The sequence below is a fragment of the Vombatus ursinus genome, unplaced genomic scaffold (assembly GCF_900497805.2).
Source record: "Vombatus ursinus unplaced genomic scaffold, bare-nosed wombat genome assembly UNPS02014789.1, whole genome shotgun sequence".
NCBI lineage: Eukaryota > Metazoa > Chordata > Mammalia > Diprotodontia > Vombatidae > Vombatus > Vombatus ursinus.
The window spans coordinates 26,374,089-26,393,942 of NW_020954567.1; the positions used below are offsets into that span (position 1 = coordinate 26,374,089).

The 19,854-nt window shown below is 35.3% G+C and overlaps 1 protein-coding gene across 1 annotated transcript in view; it reads left to right on the plus strand.

Moving 5' to 3' along the window:
• HMCN1 (hemicentin 1) overlaps positions 1-19,854 on the plus strand; it is a 514,295-nt gene that overhangs the window by 488,125 nt on the left and 6,316 nt on the right. Inside the window, exons 103-106 of the mRNA XM_027868406.1 lie at positions 4,738-4,866; positions 6,518-6,868; positions 10,831-10,950; positions 17,454-17,580. Of these exons, the coding sequence (XP_027724207.1) occupies positions 4,738-4,866; positions 6,518-6,868; positions 10,831-10,950; positions 17,454-17,580 (727 nt within the window). The remainder of the gene's footprint in view (positions 1-4,737; positions 4,867-6,517; positions 6,869-10,830; positions 10,951-17,453; positions 17,581-19,854) is intronic.

Sequence of the window (19,854 nt, forward strand, 5' to 3'; positions counted from 1 at the left end):
AATAGATCAAGATTGTAAAAAGGTAACTTGGAAAACATTAATAAGGAATAAGTGATGATGGGTCAAAGACTTGTAGACTGCACAGAAGCCTCATAATTATATAGCATAAATGCTTTCTGTGAGAAAAGAACCAGAAGGCACTGGACAAGGCAATTATCCAAAAGCAATACAAAAAATTAAATACTTTATTTTAACAGACTACAATATGTTAGACATAGTGTAGTACACTGGGTTTGGTGGCAGAGGCCTAGGCTTGAATCATGTCTTGAGGGCTGTTGTTGTCATCAGCATACCCAGGGTTCTCCTTTGACCAACCAGGGCTGTTAAGGAGTCCCCTAATCTTGTCTTTTTGAGTTACCATATTTTCTAGAAACACTGGACTCAGAGAATGCAGAAGGCCCTGAATGTGTCAAGGACAACCCCCACCCCCACAGCTGACATAATTTGTTATTTGCACCCCAAGCTGGATTCCCTGTTTGTCCTTGGGAGGCAAGGCAGGCATCAGCCAGTCTATGCCGGGCTGGAAAACTGCTTGTGCAACTGGGGTCCTTCGCAGATAAGCAGACTCTCTTAGCTTCATAGTCTAGGGATTTCCAAGGGAAAAGAATGTGGCTTTTGCTGTCGCGTCGCTCCTCCCCTTCAGGAGGTGTTACTGCACCTTTCCCCTCCCATGCCATGCCCCTTCCTGTTTTCTCCTACTGAAATATAGCTTCTCTAAGAACTGTGAACTCTTTGGATTCCACATACATGTTCATTTCTCTTGTAATAAACCGGGTTTTCACATAAGCCTCATGGCACTGTGATTGCCTGTTGACAGGCCTCTGCCACTGTGATCTTGGGCAAGTAACCTAATCTCACTAGAACTTATTTTCTTCATCTGTAAAATAAGGGGTTGGACTAGATGACCCCGAGGTCCCTTCCATCTCTAAATCTATGGTACTAAGAACTCATGTATAGAGAATCATTCCTGAATCAGCTGTCCCTATAAACCGAATCATTCATTTGTTAGAACAAAGACCAAAATTTGTACAAAGCTAGAAGAATAAGAATGCAATGACACAGTGGTCAATTAAAACAACCCCAACTTGACCTATTTAAACATGTTACTGGTGCCCCCAAATGGGCTGTGTAAAAAAAAGATATATATATATTATCATAGTTTCATACAGACGTGTAAACAATGTATAAAAATTGCAAAAACAAGGAGAGCAAAGGAGCCCAAAAAGCACCTTCAGCAGGAAACTTGATTTACCTACCAAGACAGGTCTATGGCAGCAAAAAGCAGTAGTCATTTAGAAAATAAACTCATCTGTAAACTCATGGAAAGGATGGTGGAAGATTATAAGCAGTATTGCCTCATAAATCAGAGAAAAGCAATATAAGGTGAAACAGTTTAATGAAAACTTGGCAAGAAACTTAACAAAGCAAAGTCCTCCCTAGGGAATTTAAAGATGAAGCTAGAAGAAACATAACAAACAGATGAAAGATGGAAAAGATTTGCAAAGACTTCTTCTACATCGTATAAATCTTTTTTTCCATCAAAAACAGTAAACTCCACACTTGGAATTAAGCATTTTAGTTCTGAATGTGCTTATACAGGTAGTAGAAATGGTAGAAAAGATAATAAACATGGCAAAAGCAGCTGGACCAGACCTAATACACGTAGAGGAAATCTGTGCTGATGAAAACACAGTTGTAAATTCAGAAGGTATATGAAGTAGGAAAAGATACCAAAAGCATGGAAAAATGCCTCGCACTTCATTAATACTTCACAAAATGACCAAGAAAACAGCAACAAATAACCCGTAAGCCTACTTTCCCATCAATATAAAGAGTTTTTAAAAAATAATCCATACACATTAAGTGTATCCTTGTTGAGGGCATTCTCAGAGATTACTCAATATTCAGTCAATATTCAGCAATATTCCACACCTGATCACATCTTTATTATTATATAACTGACTCAAAGATATATATAATATGAGATTATAATGTGCTTACTATTTGATGATTACCCCCAAAAAATATTTTTTAATCAGGAAAGCAAAATTCTGCCTTACAGAGTCTTATCCAACAAAGTATTTCCAATGCATTTATGGAAACTATGTAAGATTTCTTGAAAGCTATAACATCAGTAACTATTTAGTGATCTTCCAATCATTATTACCCGGGGAGGCTGGGGCATAAAACATGGAGAATTTGATAACAAAGGGGTAAACTATTGTTATAAAGGAGATCAGCACAAAGTCCAAGTTGAACAGGGCTATAGATGATAAAGTCATCTAGAAGCTTCTGTTTGCAGATGACACCATAACATCCAGACACCCTAGTTGCTAGTGTTTGCCTTCCCTCAATTACCATGTATTTAATTTACATGTATAAATGTTTCCCCTAATGGAGATGTAAGCTTCTTGAGGGCAGGAAATGTTTTATTGTCTTTGTTTTCCTGGTGTCTAGAACTGCCTAGGTCCCTAACAAATGCTTCTTGATTGATTGATCAAACCCCTGAATATTGCTCTTGAAATAAAATGAAATGAAATGAAATCTGTAACTACTCAAGACATTGACCTAGTAATCATGCCACTCACCTCCTGACAAAAGGTGATGAATTCAAGGTATAGAAAAAGATGTATATGTTTCAGCTATGGCCAATGCAAAAATTTGTTTTCTTTAACCATGTGTATTTGAGAGTTTTGTTTTTCTTTTTTCCAATAGGGAAGAAGTGGAAAGGAGATAAAATAGATTTTTATTAAAAAATAAATTTCATTAAAAATAAGTGGATAAAAATACCTATTTTCTAGACTATAACATGCAGTTAAATGGAGAGCCCATAGATCTCTTCTATCACAGACCAAAAATGAACAATGAATTGGATTTAGAATTGAACACAGGAGTAAAGCAGGCTGAATTGCCTTTGGAAAATTGCAGAGTTTATTTAATGGCATCAAACTTCAATTTGAAACAAAGGCTCATGTTTTTAATGCCAATATGCTGCTAACATTTAATGCCAATATGGCCACAAGTCATGAAACACAAGAGTCTTCAAATAAAAATGAGTATCACTTAGAAGGCAGTTGAAAGGTACAATAGTGCACAAAAGTAGGCTCCAACACATCACTTCCATAATTCTAAATGCAGCTATAGAATCCACTCATATTATAGATAAGGAAACTATAGCACAGAGAGGTTAACTAACTTGTCCAGTGTCATGTAGCTAGTAAGTGTCTGAGACAGGATTTGAGCCCAGGTCTTCCTATCTCCAACTCCCGCATTTTATCCATCATTCTACCCTTCCTCTTTCATATATAGAACTACAATGGAAAATCAAAGTTTAAGAGATATAATCAAAGAAATGTATGATCAAAAAAAGATAGGTTATTCATGTGGTGAGTGAGGGAGAGCCAATACACAGCCTATGTGCTCCTCTCAATGTCAAGAGAAAGTAAAGAAGGCCACCAGGTTGAATGGGCATCCTTATATAAAATTCATGGGAAAACACAGACAAGTCACAAAGGATGGACAGGAATGGATAGAGTTGCGATCTCTATTACTGGAGGAAGCATCCACATCAATGAGAACTGTTCCATTTTAGTACATATTTGAGTATATGATTGATTGGAGAAAGAAGAGATTGAAGACAAAGCAGGAAGGAGGCCATGGCAGAAGTCCAGGTGAAAAATAATGAGGGGCTGAATTATGGTACTAAACCAAAAACAATATCCAAAATGTATTAAGAAAGGAAAATGGATATAACTCATTAAGTAATCAAATTCTGAATTTTTTTTAATGTATGCCTGGGAAACTGGTGATGCCATTAACAGGAGAAGGGAAGTTAGGTGGACAAATGGGATTGGAGATGAAGATGAGTTAAGTTTTGAAAATACTGAATGTGAGGTTCCAGTGGGACATCCAAGTGTCACTGTTCATTAAAAGTTAGAATTCTGGAATAAAAGATTGGGAATATAGATTTTGGAATCATCTCTATTGAAGTAAGCTGTGGAAAGTGGAAAAAGACCAAAGAAAACAGAGGAAGCTAAGAAAAGAACCTTGGGGAAGGTTACTTTTAAAGCATATGAACAAAAAGAAATGGGTCATTCATGTAGCGAAAGAAGGAAAAAAAGATGAACAGCCCAAGTTTTGCATTGGTACCCTTGCATTATTAAAAGTCCTAAAAGAATTTCTGGCACATTGAGTAGATCCCAGATTTGTAGATTTAGAGCTGGAAAGAGTCACCTAAAACAACTCCCTAGTTTTACTGAGAAGGAAACCGAGGCACAAAAGTAGTCTGAGAGTTAGAATTTGAACCCAAATCCTCTGAATCTAGAACTAGTGTTCTTTCTATTGTACCACACTGCACTTTATAAAGGATTCATAGGACATGGGCAAGAATCAAACAGGATAAGAAGGCATGGATGAGTTGCGATCAGAATCAGTAGATGGAGTACTAACACATCTATCAAAATTAAGGGAAGAGGAACCAATGTAGAAAAAGAGTAGACAGAGAAAGAGTGATCAAAGAAGTAGGAGGAAAACCAGGATGTTATAGTTTCAGGAAGTCAAGGAAAGAGTTTGACAAAAGTGGAAAAACTTAGCTGTCAAATTATCTGATCCTTTTTGTAATCACTGAGAATTCTAGCCTCTCATAACTGTAACAATATTACATATTTCAATAAAGAAAATTAGCACTTCGGATTTTGAAAGGGGAAATGTCATCACTTGTTACCTCTATATCTGTAGATATTAACGAATGCAAAGATGGCACTCATCAATGCAGATATAACCAGATCTGTGAAAATACAAGAGGAAGCTATCGTTGTGTGTGTCCACGAGGTCATCGATCTCAGGGAGTTGGAAGATCCTGTATGGGTGAGTTAACAGGAAGTCTTATTAAATAATAAAATTGTTACTAAAACATATTCATGGTCCAGGCTACCGCTTATAGTTATCTACAATGAAGTTCTCACAGAAACATTACCCCTTTTGAAGTTGATAAATTGTCCAGATTTCATCCATTTTGCTTTGAGTGCTATGATCAAAGAAAATTGTGCCTGATAATTCAGAAAATTAAAAGAATTCAGACATACAAACCCAAAATTGATTAGTATTTATTTCTTAATTTTCTTATCATAATAAAGACTAAGTTAACTTAAAGACTCCATGATACAACTTGGATCAGTTCTTCACCTGCTTTATATCAACATCCCAATGTTATAATAATAATGATAACTTTTTAAGGAAGCTTTAAAAGTAAATTTTTTTAAAAACATACTTGTGATACATGTTTGTGTTTGTATAAGCATAAAGGTACCAAAGGGCAAATTCTAAGCAAATATGCTAATAAAGAGTTATTAGAGTTGGCATTTGGCACCAATTGCTCATAATGTAAGAACTATTTTTTAAAATACATGCATACAGCCATATACACCATAAAGAACATTCTGTATTTCTATAGATAGCTGGAATCAAGAGGATTTTTTCACTAGCCTATTACCACAGTAGACCAGACTCCATTGTCATATTAATAGGCTGTTGTTGTTGTTGTTCAATCATTTCAGTTTGGGGTTTTCTTGGCAGGGACACTGGAGTGGTTTGCCATTACCTTCTCCAGATCATTTTACAGATGAGGAACTAAAGCAAACAGGGTTAAGTGACTTGTTCAGGGTCACACAACTAGTAATTGTCTGCAACCAAATTTGAACTTAAGATGAGTCTTCCTGACTTCGGGCCCAGTGCTCTATACCCTATGGCGCCACCTAGTAGCCCATATTAATAATTATTTCTGCTTTACAAGCACAAACATGACATGGGAGTTGTGTAGTCAGTCTTACATCCTTGTCTGGCATATTTTATCTCTTTCTGTTTGCATAGCAAATATTGTGAATCTGTGATAGTTTGTTGTTCCAACTTCTTAGGTATCAGGGATTAAAGAATGGTCCCTGAGAAAATGCATAATGCATATTATTTCTATTAATTTATATATATACATATATAAGCACAAATTTATATAAATGAATTAAATTCATTTATCATAAGAATTTCTAAACAATACCCTATAACAAGAGTTTTAAATATATATCAAGATAAAATTCTTCCAGAGAGAGACTGGTAGAGCTTTCAGACCTCATTAGCCCTAAAATTCTTAAGGATTTTAGGGCATTACCATAAAAAATATATCTCTAATCTAGACCATTATGATTTCCATTAATCTGACAGAATGATAGAAAAAATTAAATTCTTTATGTATAGAAATTTCTTGGGAGGGGTGTTAAACATGCCTAAATATTTTAAAGTGGCATGATTTGAAACTTTTATATAAGGTCCTTTGTTAGTACAAAGTCTGACAGAAAAATTCGAGGAAAATGGAAGAACCCTCCGGCATGTATTTGTTGGTACTTGACTTTTCATGTGTTCCTGGATTTGGCAGGTGACATCACGTCCTCAGTTTCTTCCACAGACTGATGCTTTGTTTCTGTGTTGTGTGTTTTTTTTCTTTTTATGGATTATGCCACATGAGCAGACATTAATGAGTGTGAACAGGTGCCTAAACCTTGTGCACATCAGTGCACCAACATTCCTGGCAGCTTCAAGTGTATCTGTCCACCTGGACAACATTTATTAGGTGATGGGAAATCTTGCGCTGGATTGGAGAGGCTGCCAAATTATGGTGTCCATTACAGTAGTTATAATCTTGCACAGTTCTCCCCTCTGAGAGACAACAATCAACCTCAACAGCATTACAGACAGTACTCAAATCGCTACAGCTCCTACTCAGAATATAGAAACAGCAGAACATCTCTCTCCAGGACTAAAAGGAGTATTAGAAAAACTTGCCCTGAAGGCTGTGAGGCAAGAAATCACACACGTATAGGTAAATGTCAGCCATATCACATTGCCATTTGTGGATTCACTTATTGGCCAGAGGTTATAAATAAGTATATTTATAACATATTTGATAATTTTGGGTACACTTGACCACATATGACCTCAAATTGCAGTATTTATTTCAGAAGCTACAGAAACACTATGGCGCCTAAAGCAATTACAAATTTAATATAAAGAAATTCTCTGTTTACATTCATATAGCCTAATAATTCATTGGTTTGTTCACATTTCCTCTTTGTCTCCTATCTTTAAAAAATGTTACCAGAAATAATTTTGAAGTGGTGAAATGAAGCTTCCCAGCATCTACTATAAAGCTGTGTTAAAAGTACATATGCAAAAAAAAAAAAAAAAAAGGTACGCATATAGTGTCATAAAACCTAACACCCTTACAGAGTAGCTGTATCAGGGAGATGCCAAAGCACTGATTCAAAAGTCAAACGCTAAAGCTCTTAACAAAGTGCTTAAGTTACATGCCATAAAACAACTGGTTTGACTTTTATTTTTTATTGGATTGGTTTGTAGGTCATCATTAGATAATATGAGGGAAGGGATGAAATAAAGTTGCCTCCATCACTTAAATAGATCCTTTGAATATGTAAAATTCACAGGCCTACAATTTCATTTGCTTTCAAAAGTTCACTGTAAACTCCAAGTCAAAGTTTATGCCCGTGTTTTGATCACAGATTCCACCATCTATCTTAAATATACTTTACAGGGGATGGGGGAAGGGAGGGAGGGGAAAATATATTTTTAGTTATTGGTCATTCCTTAAACACTACACTAAAAAACAAATTAGAAGCTAAAATGAATTGTGATCTGTGAAAATCAGAGTTATGGCCAAACACGAAGACTTCCACCCCACTCTCATTATTCTAGTCCTTTCCATAGTATTTAACACTTTCGGTTAATCTCTCCTCCTAAACATTTTTTATGAGCTTTGTTTTCATGATCTTTGTGATACTGATTCTACCTCTGTAATCCATTCATCAACTCCATTGGCTTTTTTCTGTGTGTTTCCATAGACTCTTCAGGACCTCCTTACCAAGAAGCTCATCTTAAAACACCTTTATTTAAATGACTAATCAAACCATTCCTCCATTCTTGACTTCTTCCCTGAAATCTTGTTTTAAAGGGTTTGTAAATCTCTAAATATGCCAGCTGATAGGGTATTGAAAACAGATCTGATTTCTTCCTTCACACCTTCTCCTGAATCTCTGACATCATTGTTAGTGCCTTTATCTTATCCACTGCTCATTCCTCAAATCCCACTGCGATCAGTAACTCCCTTTGACTTTTTTTATAAATGTGGTTAATTGCTTCTTTGTTATTTCATATACAGGACTATTGTAACCACCTTCAAGACTGTGTGTCAGCCACTTGCCTCTAACTAATACAAATGATTTAGTACACTGCTGCCAAGGTCAGCTTCCTTCTCTACTATTTTCACCACGACTGTCCTTTACCCCCAACCTTTTGATGGTTTTCACTAGCTTAAAGATCAACATCTTACTTTTTTCATCAAAACTCTCCACAATTTAGCAATCTTATATTCCATCTCACTTCCTGTTACATCCCTACTGGTATCCTATAACACATTTCCCTTGTCGTCTTCCACCCCAAATCTTTGCCTGTTCTATACCAAATGCACTGAACAACCTTCCTACTTATATTATACCTGCCAAACCACCTACCTCTCTTTCTTTAATTCATCTTAAAGGGTATATCACTCTAAGGAACTCCATATTTTTTAGATTTTTCTGTTTGTGCACTTACTTTCTAATCTTTCCAAGCATATCTAAGCACAGAATATAGTATAGTAAGGGATCAAACATAGGGGATATAGAATGTTCTTCTTTAACAGATGACTAAGTATATGATTGCTGGACTTTGTCCATGAAAAGTTTCAGAACATTATTTAAGTTCTCAAATTATTTTACAACATTAAGCATTTTTTAAAAAATATTTACACTAAGATTACAAACAACTTTAGAATAACATAACAAGAATAAATTACAATGAACCTAAATGTATATTTATTAATTCTCTGGAAAGGATGATTTTACAAAGCATTTGAATGAGTTTTTAGTTAAGGATCAAAGTAACATCATGATATCATGTCAGAAGTGAGCTAAAATTGAGCAAATTCATTTCACAGTTTAACATGAATAATGACTACAGAATCACTTCTGCGGGCAATTCTCCCTTTATAGAAATTACATGTGAGTCTACTACAACAATTTCAATCCATTGTATTGCTCTGTTTTAAATTTTGGCTTGAGATAGGTATAAAGGGATGAAATAAAAATTAATTTCCAAATAGAAAATGACCATCTTTGTGTCAATTATCCTAACTTAATTAATGTAGAGGTGCTTGGTGACTATTAATGCTTAATTTTTTGAAGTCATTGCAGATTGCATTTGAAACAAAATGGCAACTTTCAGTTATGCACTTTGTGGATCATTCACAGCAATTTATTTTCTCTTTTAAATCCCCTGGTAATTTCAGTCATATAATCTATTCATTTCTTGGTCTCATCCTCATTCTGTCATTAGATGATGTGTGCTCAAAGATGGTGACTATTCTTATGAGTCAGACATTAAGGTAACTGTTTCAGGCCAAAGGAGAATTTATATAGCCAGACAAATCTGGCACCAAGAAAATCATATTACACATTTTGAATCCTACAGCAGTTTGGTTTTTTTTAAATCAAGATCTGTTTTTAATTATCTATTATTACCCATGAGTGTGAAGACAAGTAACAAAATTGATTAGCACCATTTTTCTTTAAAAATTGTTTGCTTTAGTATATAAAGTTCAGGGAACCTAATAATCAAAAACATAATTTATGATTTTATGTCTTGAGAAATTTATGCATGTATGAATGTCTATATATACTCAATAAGCATTTATTAAACACCTACTTTTTACCAGGCGCTGTGGCACTGAGAATACAAGTACAAAATGAAATAATCTCCACTTATAAGTATATATTTTAAAAGAAGAGATAACAATTATATATAAAAACTTATTCAGCATAAATATAAATTCAAATATACACAAAGTAGTTAAATAAACATAAAGTGATTTGAGAGGCAGACGCTAGCAGCTAGGAGGATCATATAGAATATTCACATAGACTATGGTGCCCAAGAGAGGGACTGGGAAGCAGAGGTAAGGGAAAAAATGCATTATTCCAGGCATTTGGGATGGCCTTTACAAAGGCACAGAGACAGGAGATGTACGAGAGGAACAAAGAGAAGCCCGGTTTGACTAGATCAGACAGTATGAAAAGGGGAGTAATGTCCTATAAGACTGGAAAGATAGGCTAGAAATGGATTTTATAAGGTTTTAATAGCTCAGGAAGAGTTTGTATTTTATCTTAGAAACAATAAGAAGCCCCTGGAGTTGGCTGAGTAGAGAAGACACATGGTAAGAACTGCACTTAAGGGAAATAACTGGCAGCAGAGTGTGTTAGTCGAACTGGAGTGGTGAAAGACATTCACATGCACATATCTATGTATTATAAACTTCAGCACATGTGGGTATTAACAGCCAAAAGTTCAAATTGTAACTATAATCACTATTACCCTACTAATTTAAACAGAAACTGAATTTTCTGGAAAATGTAAGAATTTAGCACTTCATGGTTTCTGGTTAAGTATATGTTTTTTTAAAATCTGCTTATTTTACCTATAGATTATTCAGTGTTGAACTGTAGCCATCATACATACAAAAAAGAGGTTCGCACAGTATACAACTTAGCCATTGTGATTTAATTTTTTTCAAAGCAGATGATAGGAGGAAAGTATTAACATATTGATATAGATTGCAGTAACATTCATGCAGAAGTTTTAGGGTTCTTTTAGTAATAACTGGTTTTTAACAGTTGAATCTGTCATATTCTGTTTGTATTACAGAGTTACACACTGTCTTTTTTTTCTGAATAGATATTGATGAATGTGAAAATAGAAATTCCTGTCAGCATGAGTGTAAAAACACTTTTGGAAGCTATAAATGTGTCTGTCCACCTGGCTATCAACTTATGCCAAACGGCAAGACATGTCAAGGTAAGAATATTTCTCCACATTAATTTAAAACCCAATCAAGAAACAGCAAGAGCAAAACATGTTTTGTTTTTCAAGTGATTCTTCTTTTATCTGCCCATTCCCTTTTCCCATTGGTGGGGTTCTCCTTCAGTTCAGATTAACTGAATAAGCATTTATTAAGCTTCTACTAACACACCAGTGTTGATATATAGAAAAAATTCCTAATATCTATAACTATCCAAATATTTAATGGGTTGCCTAAGGAAATGATGTTGTTCTAGGGAAGCTGTAAATGAGTTTCTTGGTCAAGTGCAGGTTGGACCACATGACCTTCCAACTGAGACCTGGACATACCTTGAAATTATAATAGCTGGCATTTATAAAGCCTTTTAAGTTTTCCAAAATGTCTTCAGATAATATCTCAATTAAGCTTCACAACAACCCCGTGAGGGAGATACTCTGGGTATGATTATCCCCATTTTATAGGACGTAGAGGAAACTGAATCTTAAGTTACTTGCCAAGTATCATACATTTAGTAAGATGTCGAGGTAGGAGTTGAACCTAGGTTTCCTTTCACTTCAAGTCTAAGATTTTCTCTACCATACCACTCTGCTTCTCCAGGTTCAAAACAGTTGATTTAGGAATTCATTCTCCTGTGTCCAAACTCTATCTACCAATTACTTAATTTTTATTTTTTAATAAAAATTTTATAAAATAATTATTTTATTTTTAATTAATAATTACTTAAACATCCGACAAATTAAATCTCTTAGAATGTACGTGAATATAACTTTTTTTGAATCTTTCTCTCATGTTTCCCTAAGTGTTCCTTCTCTAAAAGGGAATTCTCCAAGGAAAAGTTAGATTCTTTCATCACAATTGAGATCGAGGAAGTAAGACCAGGGTAGGTTACTATTTTACTTCAAGAGCCTTCTTATCTCATGTCCCTTCTTTCCTCTCATCACCACCACAGAAACATATACATTCCCCACTGTCCAGCTGGAAAATAATGAAGAGTTGAGAAATGGACCTGAACGATGAAAACTCCTACCTCATGCAATCAAATATTTCAAAATATCTTTAATTTCATCAGTATGGGTACTCCCTCACCCAATTCAATGAAGACTACATTGTCTCCACACCTGAAAATAAATTTTTCCTGAGGGTGCTACGAACAGAAATACATCCCTTCCACTGGCATAACCTTTAAGAACCCAAAATTCATGTACATAGTACAGCACCAGAATGGGACTTTAATCATTCAATAGATATTACATATTCCTTACATGGTTACCATTTGAAACACTAAAATACAATAATACTTTTGCCTGATGACTTTATACTTTAACAACCATACCTTCATTAGTTCTTCAAAAAACTGTGAAATATAAGCAGAGTAGGTGTTATTATATTAATTCTACAGATAAGGAAATTGAAGCTCAAGGAATTCCTAGAAGTTTAGAGTTGGAATGGACTTATTTGGTCATAAAACTCAAAATCATACAGCAATTGGTGGCATACGTAGGACTAAGACTCGAGACTCTTGACTCCTACCTAGTTCAATGCCCTCTCAACTGCCCTACACTGTGAGCAGTGGGATTGTTGGCATTTGTAGCAAAAGTGCCAGAGATATTGAGGGAGTGTGGCATTGGCTAGGACCTGAGACCTCATTCTACAACACCTTACCTAAATTTAAATACAACAGAGTTGACAGAACAATCAGAGCTGTGAAGGTGCAATTACTTTAAGCTACATACATGGTAATTGCCATGCTGTCTTAGCCCTCTTCCTGACTCCTGTACCAAGCAACCTGGTCAATGCTGAAATATCTGGAGGAATCAAATTGCAATAGGAAACAATTTGTTCAAGCTTAAATTCTGTTGAGTCCATGAGGAATAATGTTTCTTCTCTATGGTATGCCAGTTTGTTTTTTCAGTTACTCTTGTCAGTTTCATTCAGTTCACACTATGTTTCAGATCTCAGTTATACTTTGGAGAATGGAAAATCATGTGTAAAGATTAAAACCAGGCGGAATGTGAAGTGTTTGCAATTTAAATGGGTTTCATGTTATTGTGGTTTTATAAAGACATGAGAGAAAATATGCCATTAAAAAAGTTAACTATAAAAAATAACTTAGGTTATTTTTATATCTCTTAAAAATCTCTCTAGTATTTATGAGGAACAAAAGACTGCCATTGATTCACCAGGCTTTTCTTATTTTTGAACATTAGTGATATAAACTAAATCTATACTGAAAAGTAAATCATAATGGAGTTTATACTGCATGAGGACTGATAGATTTAAATAATAGGAATCTATGAAATGAGAACACAATCTTGAATTTTCTTAGGCATAGGGAAGAGAAAACTATATTTTTCTATACTAACTTGCAGTCCCACTCACTAATTCCTTGCAATTCTGGATTTATATAGTCTATTAACATTGACTTAAAGCACCAGGCTAATCTGTCCATATGTACAGAAATGATCTGTGATTTTATCAATATCCAGATCATAATGTACTCCTTTATTGAAGGTTCAAATGTTTCAAGAATCTTTTTTTCTGAAATATTAAAAAAAATGAAGTGAATCACTTTGACCTCAATTCAATTCAACAAACATAACACTCTGTCTATACTATACACAATTGCTACACCAACTACTATGAAAACACAGATCTGACTGACAATGTATCCAGGCTCAAAAAAAAAAAATCTTAAATACTTCCTTTTTACCTATAATATAAAATACAAAATTCTCAGCCTGGAATTTAAAGTTTTCTACAATCTGTTTCTCACTTCCTTTTCCAGTTTTATTTACATTATTCCCCTTCCCATATTTTCCATTATAGTCAAACTGGCCTAGCAGCTATTTATTTCATATGACTTTCCATCTCCCACCTCCATGCCTTTGTACGAGTGATCCTTCATTCCCGCAACGCACTCCTTTTTCACTTCCCCTTTGGAGAATTCTTTGCTTCGTTAAAAGTACAACCTAGAAGATACTTTCTATATAAGATCTTTCCTTAGTCCCTCCTGTAATTAGCACTCTTTCCCTCTTGAAATAACTGCATTATTTTTAACAGACTTTATATTTATTTGATGGCATACATGGTTTAACTCTTTTGTTTCTGACAACAACCCCTCAGAGGTAGGTGCTATTTTTATAAGATAAGGAAAACCAGGCAAAAAGAAGCTAAGTGACCTGCCCAGTGTCACAAGTTAGTAAGAGTTAAACTCAAGTCTTACTGATTTTAGCCCCAGCACACTATCCACTGAGAAACACAAAAATACGATAGCTTCAAGGAGTTTGTATTCTGGACTGATGGGCATTCTTTTTTTTTTAATTAATTAATTTATTTTTAGTTTTCAACATTCACTTCCATAAGCTTTTGAGTTTTAAATTTTCTCCTCCTCCTTCCTGTCCCCCCTCCCCAAGACAGTGTACAATATGATATAGGCTCTACATATACATTCCTATTAAACATATTTTCATATTAGTCATGTTGTAAGGAAGAATTAGAACTAATGGGAGGAACAATGACAAAGGAGAAACAAAACAAGAAAGGAACAGCAAATAGTATGCTTCAATCTGCATTCAGACTCCATAGTTCTTTCTCTGCATGTGGATAAGCATTTTCTATCATGAGTCCTTTGGAGATGTCTTAGATCCTTGAATTGCTGAGAAGAGCCAAGTCTATCAAAGTTAGTCATTGTACAACATGGCTGTTACTGTGTACAATGTTCTCCTGGTTCTGCTCACTTCACTCAGCATCAGTTCATATAAGTCTTTCCAGGTTTTTCTGAAGTTTGCCTGCTTATCATTTCTTATAGCACAATAGTATTCTATTATATTCATATACCACAACTTGTTCAGCCATTCCCAATTGATGGGCATCCCCTCAATTTCCAATTCTTGGCCACCACAGAAAGGGCTGCTATAAATAATTTTGTACATGTGGGTCCTTTTCCCATTTTAATGATCTGTTTGGGATACAGCCCTAGAAGTGGTATTGCTGGGTCAAAGGGTATGTACATTTTTATAGTCCTTTGGGCATAGTTCCAAATTGCTCTCCAAAATGGTTGGATCAGTTCACAACTCCACCAACAGTGCACTAGTGTTCCAATTTTCCCACAACTTCTCCAGCATTTATAATTTTCTGTTTTGTCATGTTAGCCAATCTGATAGGTGTGATGTGGTACCTAACAGTTGTTTTGATTTGCATTTCTCTAATCAATAGTGATTTAGAGCATTTTTTCATATGATTATAGACAGCTTTAATTTCTTCATCTGAAAACTGCCTATTCATATCCTTTGACCATTTATCAATTGGGGAATGAGTTGTATTCTTATAAATTTGATTCAGTTCTCTATATATTTTAGAAATGAGGCCCTTATCAGAGACACTGGTTGTAAAAATTCTTTCACAATTTTCTGCTTCCCTCCTAATCTTGGTTACATTGGCTTTGTTTGTGCAAAAACTTTTCAATTTAATGTAATTAAAATTATCCATTTTGCTTTTCATAATGTTCTCTATCTCTTATTTGGTCATAAATTCTTCTGTTCTCCATAAATCAGCAGGTAAACTATTCCTTGCTTTCCCAGTTGGCTTATAGTATCAGCCTTCATATATCTAAATTGTGTATCCATTTTGCCTTTATTTTGATATACGGTGTAAGATGTCAGTCTATGCCCAGTTTTTGCCATACTACTTTCTAGTAGTTTTTGTCAAATAGTGAGTTTTTATTTCAGAAGCTGGGAGGTGATTAGATCTGTACTTAAAGCCTTTACAGCTGCTAATGCTTCACCCCTCAATGAACTGGCGTCTAGTAGTATTAGTATTTACCCTATCACTCACTAATCAACAAGTGATTATTAAGTGCTTTCTAACTTCCAGGCATCGTGCTAACTACTGTGAATACAAAGAAAAACCAAAAGTAGTCCTTCAAGGAACTTAACTTTCTAATATAGGAGGTATGGGTATGGGTAAGGATATGGTGGATAAAAGGTAAACTTAAAGGCGAAGGCACAGGGAAAGGCCTCCCACAGATAGTGGTGCTTCAGTTGAATACCAGGGTTATCTGTACTCAGTTTCTGGCATAAAAGAACTTGCTTATGATATTTAATAAAAAAAACCAGACATTACCACATTGGCAGCATGAAAAAGCGCCACTACTCTTTCCACTAACTGGTTTGTTTGTGGTGGTGGTGGAGTTTTTTTTTGTTCTTTGGTTGTTTTTTGATGGGTTGGGGTTTTTTTTTGCCTTGGAAAAGAAAAATTGGTACTCTATATAGTCTCCAAGGTCTTAAACTCTACAAAAATTCTAAGGAAATAAAAAGCCTTGATAACCATTGTAATAGCAGGCTAAACATACCAGACAGTTCTTTGGAGGAAATTATGCTTTAGGGCATCTAATGCAAACATATTTTTGTACTATATTTTTCATGTTCCTATCTGGGTCAGATCTAACCAATGAAAGGCTCTGGTAATTTAGATACTAATATTACTCAAACAGATTTCACTCTATATTTTGCTATCAGTCCTACCAGAATAGCAAGGTACTAGGCACCAAACTTGAGTACAAAAGTATATTCTCTATTTTATATGTTATCTACTGCTAAAAGAATTACTAAAATGAAGTTGGCTAAAGTAGAGGTTGGAACAAGGAGACCAGTTAGGAGGAGTCCCAAATTCATAAAGCCTTAGAGACAGATGGTACTTTACAGATCATCCGAGTTTAATTCCTGCATTTTACTACTAAAAATACAAATACCCAGAGAGGGTAAAGAACTTCTTCAAGGACAAAGAGTTAGTCATAATAGAATCTGAACTAGAAATCAGGTGTTCTAATTTCTAATCCATTGACTCCCTTCTCCATTTTTTTGAGGACTTTAACTTTTTCTGAGAGATTCTAGCTTTAATGTAAAATGCAGGAATTCTGATGATGGATTTTTGAGAGATTGGTTCATGATAACTGCTTTTCATAAGAATCATATTAAAAGTTTTCTATCCCTATGCACCTGACTATCCATAGTTCCAATTCAATGTATCCAGATATTATTTAATCCTCACTTTACAAATAAGGAATCTGAGATTTCATTAGTATAGGAAACTTCCAGGTGAGGAAACTATTTCTATGAAGGCAGGTTAGCATATTCTCTGCTACTTACAGTCTTGGAAAGAGTGTCCTCGAGCACTGCAAAATTAAGTGACCTGTCCAGTATTTGTCATGGAACATGAATGCAGTTCCTCCATCTACTCTACCATGTTACCTCACAAGTCAAGACATAAATAGGTTAATTACCTATTAGCTGACGGATAAACAGGATTAGAACCCACTGTTTTGAATGCCATCCCAGTGCTCATTCTACTAGTCAACCATGAATGGATAAATAATTTCAAAGGTAAGTGTGCCCCTATCCGTGGTCTCAAAAGAAAGAGAACATTACCTAGTATAATAACTAAACAAAGAAGCCTTTCCAACCCAAGGTACCAATAGTGTGGTACTTTTTGATCTAATTAGATATTGATGAGTGCCTGGAACAGAACATTCATTGTGGACCCAATCAAATGTGTTTCAACATGCGAGGAAACTACCAGTGCATAGATACACCATGTCCACCCAACTATCAACGAGAGCCTGTTTCGGGGTAAGTCTAACTTTCTCATCCTAGGTTTTCTTTCTGAAATCATCCCTGAATCCTTCCTCTTCCAACAAATACCATCTGATAGTTTTGTCCAGCTTGCCTAGTAGTCACCATTTCAAGGGGAAGCAAGACTACGTGTAGTACATTCATTCTTCTGTGTTACTGAAAAATAATGAGATCACACAAAAGCTGATTAAGGAAGAGCTATCACTTACATCTGGCTGACATTGTTTCCTGTAGCAGAATTCTATCACAGTAGCTAACTTTAATGGATAATGAAGCTTATTTATCCATTGAAATATTCTATCTTCACTCATTTTGCTGCAGGGTTTTAAGTGCTTTGGGTTTAAAGAATTTAAAGAAGCATTTCTATTCCTTTCAGTGAGATAATGGGAATATGGAAAGATGAGTCAACATTTCTGCTCATAAATCCCATAGCCTTTCTCAACTTTTCTCTTGTCTGCATCACTATTCTCCTTTGGGTTTGGAATGAACTACTATTATTTTTCTGTGCTCATGACAAAGAAAGGCTTATTTGGGGCCAGTGAATGTGCTAACAGCAGGTAAATACCACAGACAATGAAAATTGATCATGGGCTTCACTAGGTGGCAAGGGGATATAAATGTACTATAGTCAGAAGCTGGCTGGAGCCCAGCCTTCCTCTAAACAGTGGCCAGAACCCCCAGAATATCATGGCCAAATTTATACTTCCTGCTATTGATCAAGAATCATTTTAACTTTATTAAACTGAAAAGTACTGAATGGGGGAAAAAATGGGCAAATGATTCATTGAGATAAAAATGATCCTGGAAGATGATGGAGTAGGTCAGAAACTTTTGGCTCTCCAAATTTCCTCCATCCATCCATCCATAAATAAATAAATGAGTGAATGAATGAATGAATGAATGAATGAATGAATGAATGAATGATCATCTCAGAGGGAATGTAGAGCAGTGAAAATAAACAAAAGTCAGGGTAAAGCAGTTGTCCTCCTTACCTAAGACAACTTAAGTAGACCCCAGGAAAGACCCAACCTCCAGAGGTGGAGGTTTGGCCTGAGTGAAGTGGAAACACCTCCAGGTTGCCTCTGCACAATCAACAAACAACAAGCCCTGGGGTCAGTTGGGGTTGGGAAGCTGCCTCAGCCTTAGAAACTTTCATCTCACAGGCAGTGTGGGGGTCTGAAGGCTTAGTAGGAGAAGATTGAAGGACCTTCCACTGTTGAGAGACACCAAGCACAGCTGTGCTGACCAGATGCATTTCAGACTGTGGCTTCAACGAGAAGAAGCTAGCACATATGTGATGAGTGCAGTAGCAAGGGTCAGTGACCCTACTGGCTGTGGGCGCTTGCAGGAAAGTAGACTCCCTGGTTTCAGTTCCAAGACAGAGAGGACAGCTATAGTTTGCAGCCACTTGAGGGACCATAGGGAGCAAGATCATTTGTGGGACAGTGTAGATGTGGGCCCTAGCTGTGACGGCTTAGGAGTAGAGAGGAAAGCCCAAGGTTGAGCCCTGGGACAGACCTCAGAAAATAACAGTAAGAAGGACCTGAAGGTTAGGAAATCATTCTCCATACCTCAGAATTAAAACTTGATTACACTAATAACTGCTAAAAATAAAATCAAACAAACAAACAAATAAATAAATAACAATGAGCAAGCAAAGGAGAAAGAACCTAACCATAGTTACTATAGGGATAGAGAAGATATGGTTTCATATTCAGAGGAAGATAATGGAGCTAAAAAAAAAAAGCCACTCCTTTTTTAATTAGAAATGTCAAAAATGGTCCCAAGAACAAAAAGTTCTTTCAAGAACTTTTTCTTAAAATTTCTTAAAATTTCTTAAAATCCTTTTAAGATTTTAAAGGATTTTGAAAAGGATTTTAAAAATCAAATAAGAGAGATCAAGTAAAATTAGAAAAAAATAAGAATCCAAGAAAATCAAGAAAATTATGAAAAGAAAGTCAACCAACTTGAAATAGAGAATTAAAAACTTAAGGAAAAAAATAATTCCTTGAAATCTAGAATTGGGCATAGGGAAGCTGATGATATTCTCAGACACCAAGAAATCATAAAACAAAACCAAAAGAATGAAAAATAGACAAGAATCTGAAATGTCTCATCAGAAAAACAACTGATCTGGAGAACTGATTGAGGAGAAACAATAGAAGAATAGACTACTTGAAAAGTATGATTTAAAAAAAAAAAGAATCGATACAATATTATAAGAAATTATCAAGGGAAATTGCCCTGAAGTTCTAGAACAAGAAAGTAAAG